The sequence below is a fragment of the Xenopus tropicalis genome, chromosome 8 (assembly GCF_000004195.4).
Source record: "Xenopus tropicalis strain Nigerian chromosome 8, UCB_Xtro_10.0, whole genome shotgun sequence".
NCBI classification, from domain to species: Eukaryota; Metazoa; Chordata; class Amphibia; order Anura; family Pipidae; genus Xenopus; species Xenopus tropicalis.
This window is the reverse complement of record NC_030684.2, coordinates 6589237-6603354: the sequence shown is the minus strand read 5'-3', so window position 1 is coordinate 6603354 and position 14118 is coordinate 6589237. Positions and strand designations below refer to the sequence as shown.

Genomic DNA, 14118 nt, shown 5'->3' with positions numbered 1-14118 from the left:
TGGATCAATATCCTGACTCCGGAGGCCGGTGTATAATGGTACAGGCTCAGTAGGGGGTGGCTGCTCCTGGCCTCCTGCTGCGCCGCAGAGCTAATCATTATATTATGATCATTTAGCCGTCAGCGCCGGGGGAATGCACATCTGATTTATTCCTGCCTAGGGAACAATCTCCTCTCCGGGAGGCTAGTTCAGCAACAACTAGTCACATGTTAACAGAGCCCTCATTGGTTGATTCTAAAGACAAATCATGTCTCCTTCTGCCTTTCTGGGGGCCGGCCCACCCATTGGGGGAATTTCTCTTGTGCCCATGGGAAATCCAGTCCGGGGCCCCTGCTCGTGGGAGCCGGCAGCTTAGGGAAGTGTGTGTATTGATTAAGCGCGTGTATTCAGCCTTTATATACCCCCTCCATTGTTGTCAGAGATGCCAGATGGTCCCTTAGAATGCGGAAAGTCCCCAAACTTTTGAATTGGAAATAGCCAGGGGGGGTGGGGGGGTGGGGGGGTAATAAGGTCAGTGGGAAACATCTGCCAACAGGGGGAATATGGCTAAAGGGAAAGATGAGCCACACTTTGGGGGGCTGCCGCCAATATTATGTTTATAGCACAGGGGCATCAATTAGCCGAAGCAGATGGCCTAATGATAGGGCCTCACCTTCTAAGTAGCGCAACTTTGTCGGCGCAACCTGTCAGCCATTGTTATCAACAGGGGACGCCGTCTCTTTAAAAATCCTTTTTTTTTTTTTTTTTCAACCTTGGCTCCTGGGCGCTATTTAATAAGCAAAGAATTTTGTGAAAGGTAGCGGGGGCCTGCTGCTGCCGGGGGGGGGGCCCGGGGACACACAGCCCCCGCTCTCTGTGTATTTAACGTATAGATGAAAATTTAGGGAATGCGTCTCCACATTTCACAAGCGCCCGGCCCCGCACTGAGGTGCGACCCTTTAAATATGCCGGGGCAGCAGAAACACTCGGCTGTTACCTGTGTATAAAGGGGGGCACTTAAAGGGATACTTGTAATGAGCTATTTTGGCTTTAGTAAATACTAGTTAGTGGGTCTTTACTTCTAAGTAGAATCATGTCTACCCCTAATGAAGAAGAGCGGCTTTATTCCCTTTGTAAAGCTATGTAAGCGTTCCGCCATTTTGGAAATGCAAATGGCCACGTCCATTCTTAAACATAAATGTAAGTACGCCAATAAATAAGGCTCTCCTGTGTCGAATAAATGGGCTTTGCTTTATAATAATAGGAAGATAAAGAGGCTGTGCGGTCTAAGTATAAAATCTATAGTTACCCTTTAAATTTTCAGACCAGGAAGTGAGCGGTGCAAAGTAATACACTAAAAGGGATCTTATAATGAGCACTTACGGCTTTAGTAAATACTAGTTAGTGGGCCTTTACTTCTGGGTAGAACCACGCCTACCCCTAATGAAGAAGAGTGGCTTTATTCCCTTTGTAAAGCTATGTAAGCGTTCCACCATTTTGAAAAGCAAATGGCCGCCGCCATATATAAGCATAAATGTAAGTACGCCAATAAATAAGGCTCTCCTGTGTCGAATAAATGGGCTTTGCTTTATATTAACAGGAAGATAAAGAGGCTGTGTGGTCTAAGTATAAAATCTATAGTTTCCCTTTAAATAGCATAGTGAATTTTCAGACAGGAAGTGAGTGGTGCAAAGTAATACACTTAAAGGGATCTTATAATGAGCAATTACGGCTTTAAAAAATGTTAGATGTGTTAGTGGGCCTATTCTTCTGAACATAACAAGGCCTACCCCCATGATGAAGAGCGGTTTTATCCCCTTATAAAGCTATGCGCGTGTTCTGCCATTTTGAAAAGCAAATGGCTGCCGCCATTTATAAACATAAATGTAAGTCTACCCTATAAATAAGGTTTCCTGTGCCGAATAAATTGCCTCCGCTTTATATTAATAGGAAGCTAAAGAGGCTGCACAATCTAAATAGAACATCTGTACTTTCCCTTTAAATATCATAGTAAATCTCCAGTCCAGAAAGTGAGCAGCGCAATGTAGGAAAGTGCAGGAATGTGTCGGCAGGCCGTGGCCCTTTTGACACATGTCTGTGAATCCTGAGAAACAAGTAAATAATAGCGGGCACGTCTCTGCCCGGCGGCCGCTGGCGCCCCAGATATGCAATCGGATCCTCCGGGCCTTGGCGCGGCCGGGCTGTCTAGCAGCGAGGGGGCACGTTGGCTGTAGAGGCCGTGCCAGAAGGATAGATCTCTCTATGGTTCAGTTATTTCATAAGGAAGCTGCCATGTTGACTCCCCAGAATGGAACCATATAAAATGAGACCAACGGAACAGGGATGCATTAAACTGTTGCACCTCATAGGCACATCTCTCTAAGGGCAGAAGGCCATATAGGACTTGTATGAAGGCACTCGGTTCAGTTATTTCATAAGGAAGCTGCCATGTTGACTCCCCGGAATGGAACCATATAAAATGAGACCAACGGAACAGGGATGCATTAAACTGTTGCACCTCATAGGCACATCTCTCTAAGGGCAGAAGGCCATATAGGACTTGTATGAAGGCACTCGGTTCAGTTATTTCATAAGGAAGCTGCCATGTCGACTCCCCAGAATGGAACCATATAAAATGAACCCAATGGAACGGGGATGCATTAAACTGTTGCACCTCATAGGCACACATCTCTAAGGGCAGAAGGCCATATAGGACTTGTATGAAGGCACTCGGTTCAGTTATTTCATAAGGAAGCTGCCATGTCGACTCCCCAGAATGGAACCATATAAAATGAACCCAATGGAACGGGGATGCATTATACTGTTGCACCTCATAGGCACACATCTCTAGGGCCATATAGGACTTGTATCCATAAAACGCGTCAGGCAATATGGTCTTTGAGAAAGCCACTTGGTTCAGCTATTTCGTAAGGAAGCTGCCATGTCGACTCCCCGGAATGGAACCATATAAAATGAACCCAACGGAACAGGGATGCATTAAACTGTTGCACCTCATAGGCACATATCTCTAGGGCCATATAGGCTTTGTATCCATAAAACGCGTCAGGCAATATGGTCTTTGAGAAAGCCACTTGGTTCAGCTATTTCGTAAGGAAGCTGCCATGTCGACTCCCCGGAATGGAACCATATAAAATGAGCCCAACGGAATAGGGATGCATTAAACTGTTGCCCCTCATAGGCACATATCTCTAAGGGCAGAAGGCCTATAGGACTTGTATAGAGTTGTATCCATTAACCGCGCGAAACGCGTCGGACAATAGAACTATTTACACATGTTGTTGCGACTGTGACACAATGTACCCGTTCCTTCTGTTTCTTTACTCCCGCGAGCAACACGGATTGTTTGCCATTTGTGTCTAAAAATAATTGAGAAAGTTTCTTATTTTCTCCCCCCCCCAGTGGCACTCCCTACGCCGGCCAATGAGCTGAGTCACATTCTGCTTTATTTATACAGACTGGAGCTCTTGTATAATGTGTAGGCTGGAGTGTCCAGGGCCCCCCGGTAATTCCACCTTTGGGGCCCCCCGTCCCACTAGTGAACTCTTCAGTGACCGCTAGACTCCGCCCTCCCAGGTTGCACCGCCTCCCTTCTACTGCAGTCGGGAGTAGGTTGGAGCGCCAAGGGTTCCTGGCAGGGAAAGGGCCTGGGTCGGTGGGTTTTTTTGAACCCTGCTTATACATCAGTCCCTGCCCCAGTGAGCTTACAATCTAAGGTCCCTATCCCATTCCCATCAGTCCCTGCCCCAGTGAGCTTACAATCTAAGGTCCCTATCCCATTCCCATCAGCCCCTGCCCCAGTGAGTTTACACTCTAAGGTCCCTATCCCATTCCCATCAGTCCCTGCCCCAGTGAGCTTACAATCTAAGGTTCCTATCACATTCCCATCAGTCCCTGCCCCAGTGAGCTTACAATCTAAGGTCCCTATCCCATTCCCATCAGTCCCTGCCCCAGTGAGCTTACAATCTAAGGTCCCTATCCCATTCCCATCAGCCCCTGCCCCAGTGAGCTTACAATCTAAGGTCCCTATCCCATTCCCATCAGTCCCTGCCCCAGTGAGCTTACAATCTAAGGTCCCTATCCCATTCCCATCAGCCCCTGCCCCAGTGAGCTTACAATCTAAGGTCCCTATCCCATTCCCATCAGCCCCTGCCCCAGTGAGCTTACAATCTAAGGTCCCTATCCCATTCCCATCAGTCCCTGCCCCAGGGAGCTTACAATCTAAGGTCCCTATCCCATTCCCATCAGCCCCTGCCCCAGGGAGCTTACAATCTAAGGTCCCTATCACATTCCCATCAGTCCCTGCCCCAGTGAGCTTACAATCTAAGGTCCCTATCCCATTCCCATCAGCCCCTGCCCCAGTGAGCTTACAATCTAAGGTCCCTATCCCATTCCCATCAGTCCCTGCCCCAGTGAGCTTACAATCTAAGGTCCCTATCCCATTCCCATCAGCCCCTGCCCCAGTGAGCTTACAATCTAAGGTCCCTATCCCATTCCCATCAGCCCCTGCCCCAGTGAGCTTACAATCTAAGGTCCCTATCCCATTCCCATCAGCCCCTGCCCCAGTGAGCTTACAATCTAAGGTCCCTATCCCATTCCCATCAGCCCCTGCCCCAGTGAGCTTACAATCTAAGGTCCCTATCCCATTCCCATCAGCCCCTGCCCCAGTGAGCTTACAATCTAAGGTCCCTATCCCATTCCCATCAGTCCCTGCCCCAATGGAGCTTACAATCTAAGGTCCCTATCCCATTCCCATCAGCCCCTGCCCCAGTGAGCTTACAATCTAAGGTCCCTATCCCATTCCCATCAGCCCCTGCCCCAGTGAGCTTACAATCTAAGGTCCCTATCCCATTCCCATCAGCCCCTGCCCCAGTGAGCTTACAATCTAAGGTCCCTATCCCATTCCCATCAGCCCCTGCCCCAGTGAGCTTACAATCTAAGGTCCCTATCCCATTCCCATCAGTCCCTGCCCCAGTGAGCTTACAATCTAAGGTCCCTATCCCATTCCCATCAGCCCCTGCCCCAGTGAGCTTACAATCTAAGGTCCCTATCCCATTCCCATCAGTCCCTGCCCCAGTGAGCTTACAATCTAAGGTCCCTATCACATTCCCATCAGTCCCTGCCCCAGTGAGCTTACAATCTTAGGTCCCTATCACATTCCCATCAGTCCCTGCCCCAGTGAGCTTACAATCTAAGGTCCCTATCACATTCCCATCAGTCCCTGCCCCAGTGAGCTTACAATCTAAGGTCCCTATCACATTCCCATCAGTCCCTGCCCCAGTGAGCTTACAATCTAAGGTCCCTATCACATTCCCATCAGTCCCTGCCCCAGTGAGCTTACAATCTAAGGTCCCTATCCCATTCCCATCAGCCCCTGCCCCAGTGAGCTTACAATCTAAGGTCCCTATCACATTCCCATCAGTCCCTGCCCCAGTGAGCTTACAATCTAAGGTCCCTATCCCATTCCCATCAGCCCCTGCCCCAGTGAGCTTACAATCTAAGGTCCCTATCCCATTCCCATCAGCCCCTGCCCCAGTGAGCTTACAATCTAAGGTCCCTATCCCATTCCCATCAGCCCCTGCCCCAGTGAGCTTACAATCTAAGGTCCCTAAGGCCAATTAATGTTCCTAATTAAGGTTTAAACGAAGGTACCCCTATGGCACAGGCTGTGGGCATGAACATTCCGTGCTCCAAAGGAATTGGGGGGGTAAAGTTACCACTTTCTATTCTAGATATAACCCACCAGCCTCCCTTTATCCCTATTAGCGATGTTGGCAGAAAGCCTGGCCCTTAGCAGGCCAAACGGGCTACTAACTTGTGCCAGTGGCAAACTTCTCTCGTTCATTAGCGGCGGCTGTGAAAGCGCCCGAGCGGCTACTGGTGGGCTTTCCACATGAATGGCCCAGCCTGGCATGCCTTCACTGCTCATCAGAGACTATGGAGATGGGAACAATGGCCCCTTTTGTGGCGGAGCAGCAGGCTCCTAAAATCAGGCCCCACCTCAACTCCTGCAGCTCCCTGACTGCCGGTCCCACCGACCAGCTGCCATCCCCTCATTACTATGCACACCTGCTCCTTCCAGCGCCTTTGTGCCGCAAGCAGATGCCCTGATTAATTCTGGCGCTCTCCTATTCACTCTCTCTGAGCCCTGATAGTGTGCTCTCATTAACTCCCAATGTCACTGATTTCTAACAACCCCCCCCCGGCCCAACCACAGCAACCAGGAGCCAGAGAGTGGGGCACGGTGTCATACAGATAAAGCGCCTCCCATACGTATAAATACAAATATACAGAGAAGGAATGTTCTGGGCACACAATAAGCTGTACCCCCATACTGTACTGTCTAAGGGAAACACTATGGCACCCCCTACCCATATGTATAAATACAAATATACAGAGAGGGAATGTTCTGGGCACACAATAAGCTGTACCCCCATACTGTACTGTCTAAGGGAAACACTATGGCACCCCCTACCCATATGTATAAATACAAATATACAGAGAGGGAATGTTCTGGGCACACAATAAGCTGTACCCCCATACTGTACTGTCTAAGGGAAACACTATGGCACCTCCCTCCCATATGTATAAATACAAATATACAGAGAAGGAATGTTCTGGGCACACAATAAGCTGTACCCCCATACTGTACTGTCTAAGGGAAACACTATGGCACCTCCCTCCCATATGTATAAATACAAATATACAGAGAAGGAATGTTCTGGGCACACAAGCTGTACCCCCATACTGTACTGTCTAAGGGAAACACTATGGCACCTCCCTCCCATATGTATAAATACAAATATACAGAGAAGGAATGTTCTGGGCACACAATAAGCTGTACCCCCATACTGTACTGTCTAAGGGAAACACTATGGCACCCCCTACCCATATGTATAAATACAAATATACAGAGAGGGAATGTTCTGGGCACACAATAAGCTGTACCCCCATACTGTACTGTGTAAGGGAAACACTATGGCACCTCTTACCCATATGTATAAATACAAATATACAGAGAAGGAATGTTCTGGGCACACAATAAGCTGTACCCCCATACTGTACTGTCTAAGGGAAACACTATGGCACCCCCTACTCATATGTATAAATACAAATATACAGAGAAGGAATGTTCTGGGCACACAATAAGCTGTACCCCCATACTGTACTGTCTAAGAGAATATGGCAGCTCCCACCATACGTATAAACATATATACAGGGAATGATCAGATACAATATGTGGGGCCAGTTGTTCACAGTTGGGTGGGACAGTAGGAGCCCCTGGCCAAGGGGAGGAATATGGCACCGCTGTTTCCTGTGGGCCGTTCCATTAGGAGACAGTAGGTAGGTGTGAGGCCCCTTGGAGTGAAATCCAAACTAACAAAAACCCCAGGACTTCTTGGCTAACAGATGGGGCAGTTGTCACCAGAGTTTCCTTGATGTGCTCACAAAGGGACTCGACCCCAGATGTCAGTCTCTCCCTTTTGTCTATTTTTCCCAGCTTTGTGAGTCCCTAATATCCCAGAGAAGCTTATGGCAACTCCCTAAACAGCCCCCCCCACCCCGGGGCAATAGCAGCCCAGCCTCAAACCAACTGGCTGGAACATCTTGGCTTGTCCTGGCAGATGGTGGGCTGAGCCTGGACTTCCCTCTGATGTCTCCTGATCTGTTGGGTTTGTCTAATTGTGTCTAGTGATGTGCGACTCTCTGGCCCCCCTCCCCACGCACACAGGTACATTCCCCACATTGCAACAGCCTCTTCTGGAATGTTCCATAAAATAATGGTACATTTCTCTCTCTCTTCTCTCCATCTGAAAGAGAAAAATATTGTATATTATAAATTGGGTTTTCTCTTATTATCTTCTACCCGAGGGTACAGCTTATTGTGTGCCCAGAGCATTCCTTCTCTGTATATTTGTATTTATACATATGGGAGGGAGGTGCCATAGTGTTTCCCTTAGACAGTACAGTATGGGGGTACAGCTTATTGTGTGCCCAGAACATTCCTTCTCTGTATATTTGTATTTATACATATGGGAGGGAGGTGCCATAGTGTTTCCCTTAGACAGTACAGTATGGGGGTACAGCTTATTGTGTGCCCAGAACATTCCTTCTCTGTATATTTGTATTTATACATATGGGTAGGGGGTGCCATAGTGTTTCCCTTAGACAGTACAGTATGGGGGTACAGCTTATTGTGTGCCCAGAACATTCCTTCTCTGTATATTTGTATTTATACATATGGGTAGGGGGTGCCATAGTGTTTCCCTTAGACAGTACAGTATGGGGGTACAGCTTATTGTGTGCCCAGAACATTCCTTCTCTGTATATTTGTATTTATACATATGGGTAGGGGGTGCCATAGTGTTTCCCTTAGACAGTACAGTATGGGGGTACAGCTTATTGTGTGCCCAGAACATTCCTTCTCTGTATATTTGTATTTATACATATGGGAGGGAGGTGCCATAGTGTTTCCCTTAGACAGTACAGTATGGGGGTACAGCTTATTGTGTGCCCAGAACATTCCCTTCTCTGTATATTTGTATTTATACATATGGGTAGGGGGTGCCATAGTGTTTCCCTTAGACAGTACAGTATGGGGGTACAGCTTATTGTGTGCCCAGAACATTCCTTCTCTGTATATTTGTATTTATACATATGGGAGGGAGGTGCCATAGTGTTTCCCTTAGACCGTACATTACAGCTCTGCAGAACACGTTGCTGCTATATAAATAAAGGATAATAATAAGTGAAAGCGGAACAGGTATGTGGGTGCAGGAATGCCCTGCAGAATGTTGGCGGGCAGGTCCCAAGGAGGCAGCACCCAGGTAATTGCCTAGGGGTGGGGGGGGCGCACATTGTTTATTTAGTTTTTTGCTCTGTTGACTTTAGTGTTTGGGAAGATTCAGAAGCAGTGATCCCAAACCTTCATTTATTTGGCGGCGCTGCCAGAGAGCGACATACTCCCAGAGATCTCCTCTAATCTCTCTAATTTATGGCTGACCCTCCGCTAGGGAAAGGGCTTGGGAGCAAGTGGTAATCCCGGGACAGGCCGTTGCCAATTATTCCAGTGCCCCCGAGAGGTTAAAGCTCTTTGGGCTGCTGGGAAGCAATTTCATGCTCTGTACATTGAGCTCATGCTTTATATTAAGGGCTTATGCCGTGACTGTGCGTGTCTCATTGGGTGTAATGTAAAGGAATGCCCAGAGCATGCCAGCCCAATAGAACTGAACTTATTCATCCAGGTGCGGCCACTGGGAGTAACCCAAGGTGAATGGGTATTGGGGAGTTGTATCAGGAGTCAGAACCAGCAGGGAAGGGAAGGGAAAGGGACAGACACAGTGACAGTTACACATAACTATAAACCCAGTGAGAATGAGGAATGAATGGGTATTGGGGAGTTGTATCAGGAGTCAGAACCAGCAGTGCAGGGAAGGGAAAGGGACAGACACAGTGACAGTTACACATAACTATAAACCCAGTGAGAATGAGGAATGAATGGGTATTGGGGAGTTGTATCAGGAGTCAGAACCAGCAGTGCAGGGAAGGGAAAGGGACAGACACAGTGACAGTTACACATAACTATAAACCCAGTGAGAATGAGGAATGAATGGATATTGGGGAGTTGTATCAGGAGTCAGAACCAGCAGTGCAGGGAAGGGAAAGGGACAGACACAGTGACAGTTACACATAACTATAAACCCAGTGAGAATGAGGAATGAATGGATATTGGGGAGTTGTATCAGGAGTCAGAACCAGCAGTGCAGGGAAGGGAAAGGGACAGACACAGTGACAGTTACACATAACTATAAACCCAGTGAGAATGAGGAATGAATGGATATTGGGGAGTTGTATCAGGAGTCAGAACCAGCAGTGCAGGGAAGGGAAAGGGACAGACACAGTGACAGTTACACATAACTATAAACCCAGTGAGAATGAGGAATGAATGGATATTGGGGAGTTGTATCAGGAGTCAGAACCAGCAGTGCAGGGAAGGGAAAGGGACAGACACAGTGACAGTTACACATAACTATAAACCCAGTGAGAATGAGGGATGAATGGATATTGGGGAGTTGTATCAGGAGTCAGAACCAGCAGTGCAGGGAAGGGAAAGGGACAGACACAGTGACAGTTACACATAACTATAAACCCAGTGAGAATGAGGAATGAATGGATATTGGGGAGTTGTATCAGGAGTCAGAACCAGCAGTGCAGGGAAGGGAAAGGGACAGACACGGTGACAGTTTGGTGCAGTTGCCCTTTAATACCCAGCGCAGAGGCCTAGGCGCAGACAGACGCTGCTGGGAGTGTAGTTGTAGGAAGTTTGGCTGAAGTTACACAATAACGTTGTGTTGACGTGAGAAAGTGATACAATCGGTTGTTTCCTCTTTTCACACAAGCGGCAGTTTTTGGACCCCCAAGTTTTCTGTGACCCCATTATGCCCCACCCCTGCCCCCGGCTCACCCCGCCCCTCGCTGTTCCTTTGCCAGATGCAGCAGTTCGTATTTCGGGGAGCGGTGCCAGTACCCCAATCCCTGCGCCCTGAAGAACCAGTGTATGAACTTTGGGACCTGTGAGCCGGTGCTGCTGGGAAACGCCATCGACTTTACCTGCCACTGCCCCGTGGGCTTCACCGACAAGGTGTGCCTGACCCCCGTGGATAACGCCTGCGTCAACAACCCGTGCCGCAACGGGGGAACCTGCGAGCTTCTGAGCAGCGTGAGCGATTACAGATGCAGATGCCCCCCGGGATGGACGGGTATGTAAACCCATTTGCCCTGTTTGTTTCCGTTCGGTCACTTTCTGCCCCCTGTGGGTCTAACTGCCATTTCCCATTCCAGGTGACTCGTGCCAGCAGGCAGATCCCTGTGCCTCCAATCCCTGTGCCAATGGCGGCAAGTGTTTGCCCTTCGAGACCCAGTATATCTGCAAGTGCCCCTCTGGGTTCCACGGCGCCACCTGCAAGCAGGACATTAACGAGTGCAGCCAGAATCCCTGCCGGAACGGCGGGCAGTGCCTTAATGAGTTTGGGTCGTACCGCTGCAACTGCCAGAACCGCTTCACTGGGAGGAACTGCGAGGAACCGTATGTCCCCTGCAACCCGTCGCCGTGCCTGAATGGGGGGACCTGCCGGCAGACCGACGACACCTCCTATGAGTGCACTTGTCTTCCAGGTACTTAGTATGGGGGTACAGCTTATTGTGTGCCCAGAACATTCCTTCTCTGTATATTTGTATTTATACATATGGGTAGGGGGTGCCATAGTGTTTCCCTTAGACAGTACAGTATGGGGGTACAGCTTGTTGTGTGCCCAGAACATTCCTTCTCTGTATATTTGTATTTATACATATGGGTAGGAGGTGCCATAGTGTTTCCCTTAGACAGTACAGTATGGGGGTACAGCTTATTGTGTGCCCAGAACATTCCTTCTCTGTATATTTGTATTTATACATATGGGAGGGAGGTGCCATAGTGTTTCCCTTAGACAGTACAGTATGGGGGTACAGCTTATTGTTTGCCCAGAACATTCCTTCTCTGTATATTTGTATTTATACATATGGGTAGGGGGTGCCATAGTGTTTCCCTTAGACAGTACAGTATGGGGGTACAGCTTATTGTTTGCCCAGAACATTCCTTCTCTGTATATTTGTATTTATACATATGGGTAGGGGGTGCCATAGTGTTTCCCTTAGACAGTACAGTATGGGGGTACAGCTTATTGTTTGCCCAGAACATTCCTTCTCTGTATATTTGTATTTATACATATGGGTAGGGGGTGCCATAGTGTTTCCCTTAGACAGTACAGTATGGGGGTACAGCTTATTGTTTGCCCAGAACATACCTTCTCTGTATATTTGTATTTATACATATGGGTAGGAGGTGCCATAGTGTTTCCCTTATACAGTACAGTATGGGGGTACAGTTTATTGTGTGCCCAGAACATTCCTTCTCTGTATATTTGTATTTATACATATGGGAGGGAGGTGCCATAGTGTTTCCCTTAGACAGTACAGTATGGGGGTACAGCTTATTGTGTGCCCAGAGCATTCCTTCTCTGTATATTTGTATTTATACATATGGGTAGGGGGTGCCATAGTGTTTCCCTTAGACAGTACAGTATGGGGGTACAGCTTATTGTGTGCCCAGAACATTCCCTCTCTGTATATTTGTATTTATACATATGGGTAGGGGGTGCCATAGTGTTTCCCTTAGACAGTACAGTATGGGGGTACAGCTTATTGTGTGCCCAGAACATTCCTTCTCTGTATATTTGTATTTATACATATGGGTAGGGGGTGCCATAGTGTTTCCCTTAGACAGTACAGTATGGGGGTACAGCTTATTGTGTGCCCAGAACATTCCTTCTCTGTATATTTGTATTTATACATATGGGAGGGAGGTGCCATAGTGTTTCCCTTAGACAGTACAGTATGGGGGTACAGCTTATTGTGTGCCCAGAACATTCCCTCTCTGTATATTTGTATTTATACATATGGGTAGGGGGTGCCATAGTGTTTCCCTTAGACAGTACAGTATGGGGGTACAGCTTATTGTGTGCCCAGAACATTCCTTCTCTTTATATTTGTATTTATACATATGGGTAGGAGGTGCCATAGTGTTTCCCTTAGACAGTACAGTATGGGGGTACAGCTTATTGTGTGCCCAGAACATTCCCTCTCTGTATATTTGTATTTATACATATGGGTAGGGGGTGCCATAGTGTTTCCCTTAGACAGTACAGTATGGGGGTACAGCTTATTGTGTGCCCAGAACATTCCTTCTCTTTATATTTGTATTTATACATATGGGTAGGAGGTGCCATAGTGTTTGTGTTTTGGCACAGCCCAGATCTGCTGACTGTCAGCTCTGTGTACGAGTTCCTGTGCTTTCCCAGGAAGTCTCCTGTTTATTAAAGCAACAATTCCATACCGAGCCTTCCCCACAATAGTAGGATGTGCCCATTCACTTGTGAACTTTTGCCCCGTGTGAATGGAAATGCCTCTCTGTGCAGAATTCCTGAGAGCACCGAATCCTTAAGTGGGACGTGGGGGTGGAACATGGGGGCCAAAGGAGTCATTGGGGCTCATTTCTAAACATTGGGCAAATTTGTAACCTATAGCAACCAATCAGTGATTTATACATAAGTCTTGTGATTGGTTGCTATGGGTATCTACCCGAGGTGCAAATTTGCCCAGTCATTTTAAATGAGCCCCAGTGAGTTTGTCCTTTTTTTAAATGACTGGCTCTATTGACCAACCAATCACTGTAAGCCTAGCCGTGATGCCCCCCCAGCAGCCAATAGCTACCCCTCTGGGGCAATTGGGTACAATCGTAAGGCTGGGTTGTCCTTGCACGTTTGCTTGCTGGCTCCGGGGAAAAAAAAAAGGGCCGGTTTAGCGAAAACGCCAACGCTGTGAGCGGAAAGGGGTTTCAAGGTAATATTTCATTCTGAGAAGGCGGCCATCGTGACTTTAAGAGACAAAAATGACAGTTTTAGAACAGGAAGTTCTGACTCTGTACAAAACGGAAGCTGCTCTTCCCTTTCACCTCAGGAGTTAGAAATGAGCTTCTTCCACGCTATTGGCGCGGTTATATACCCCCCCCCCCATGTGGCTTCTTTTCTCCTACACATGGTACAGGGCCAGACCCGGGTAGCTATGTTGGTGGGAGCTGCCATATCGTTTATATCTCATTCATTGGTGTCATAAGCGTTGCTATATTGGCGGCACCTAGCAACCGCTTAAGATTAGAGTGCTTGTCTCCGAGGCAGGTGGAATATTATAATCACAATTCCATGTTTTTACAACTGCCCCCCCTCTTCGGCTTTTGCCTCGACTGCATTTTTCCACCTATCTTTATACTCCGGCCATAAAAAGTGTAAAATCAGTCAAACATTAACCTCGCTGACGGCCCCTTGCAAAGAGCCGCCGCCGCCTTTTATGAGTTTACCTACCCTGCCCGCTGCGTGGGCCCTTTAATTGCAGCCCGCACGCGTTTGGGAGAGGGCAAAAAGCAGATTGGTCGCCCGGGGAGGAAGTGAGCAGTGCAAGGATAACGCATTCCCCTCCGTCCCCCTATAATGAGACCCAGAAATACATGTTTTCATTGCTGTACTATGA

At 48.0% G+C, this 14118-nt stretch overlaps 1 protein-coding gene across 1 annotated transcript in view; it reads left to right on the top strand.

The window, feature by feature from the left end:
- Positions 1–14118, top strand: part of notch1 (notch 1 receptor) — a 58076-nt gene that overhangs the window by 15332 nt on the left and 28626 nt on the right. The window contains 2 exon segments of the mRNA NM_001097288.1: positions 10489–10757; positions 10840–11172. Of these exon segments, the coding sequence (NP_001090757.1) occupies positions 10489–10757; positions 10840–11172 (602 nt within the window).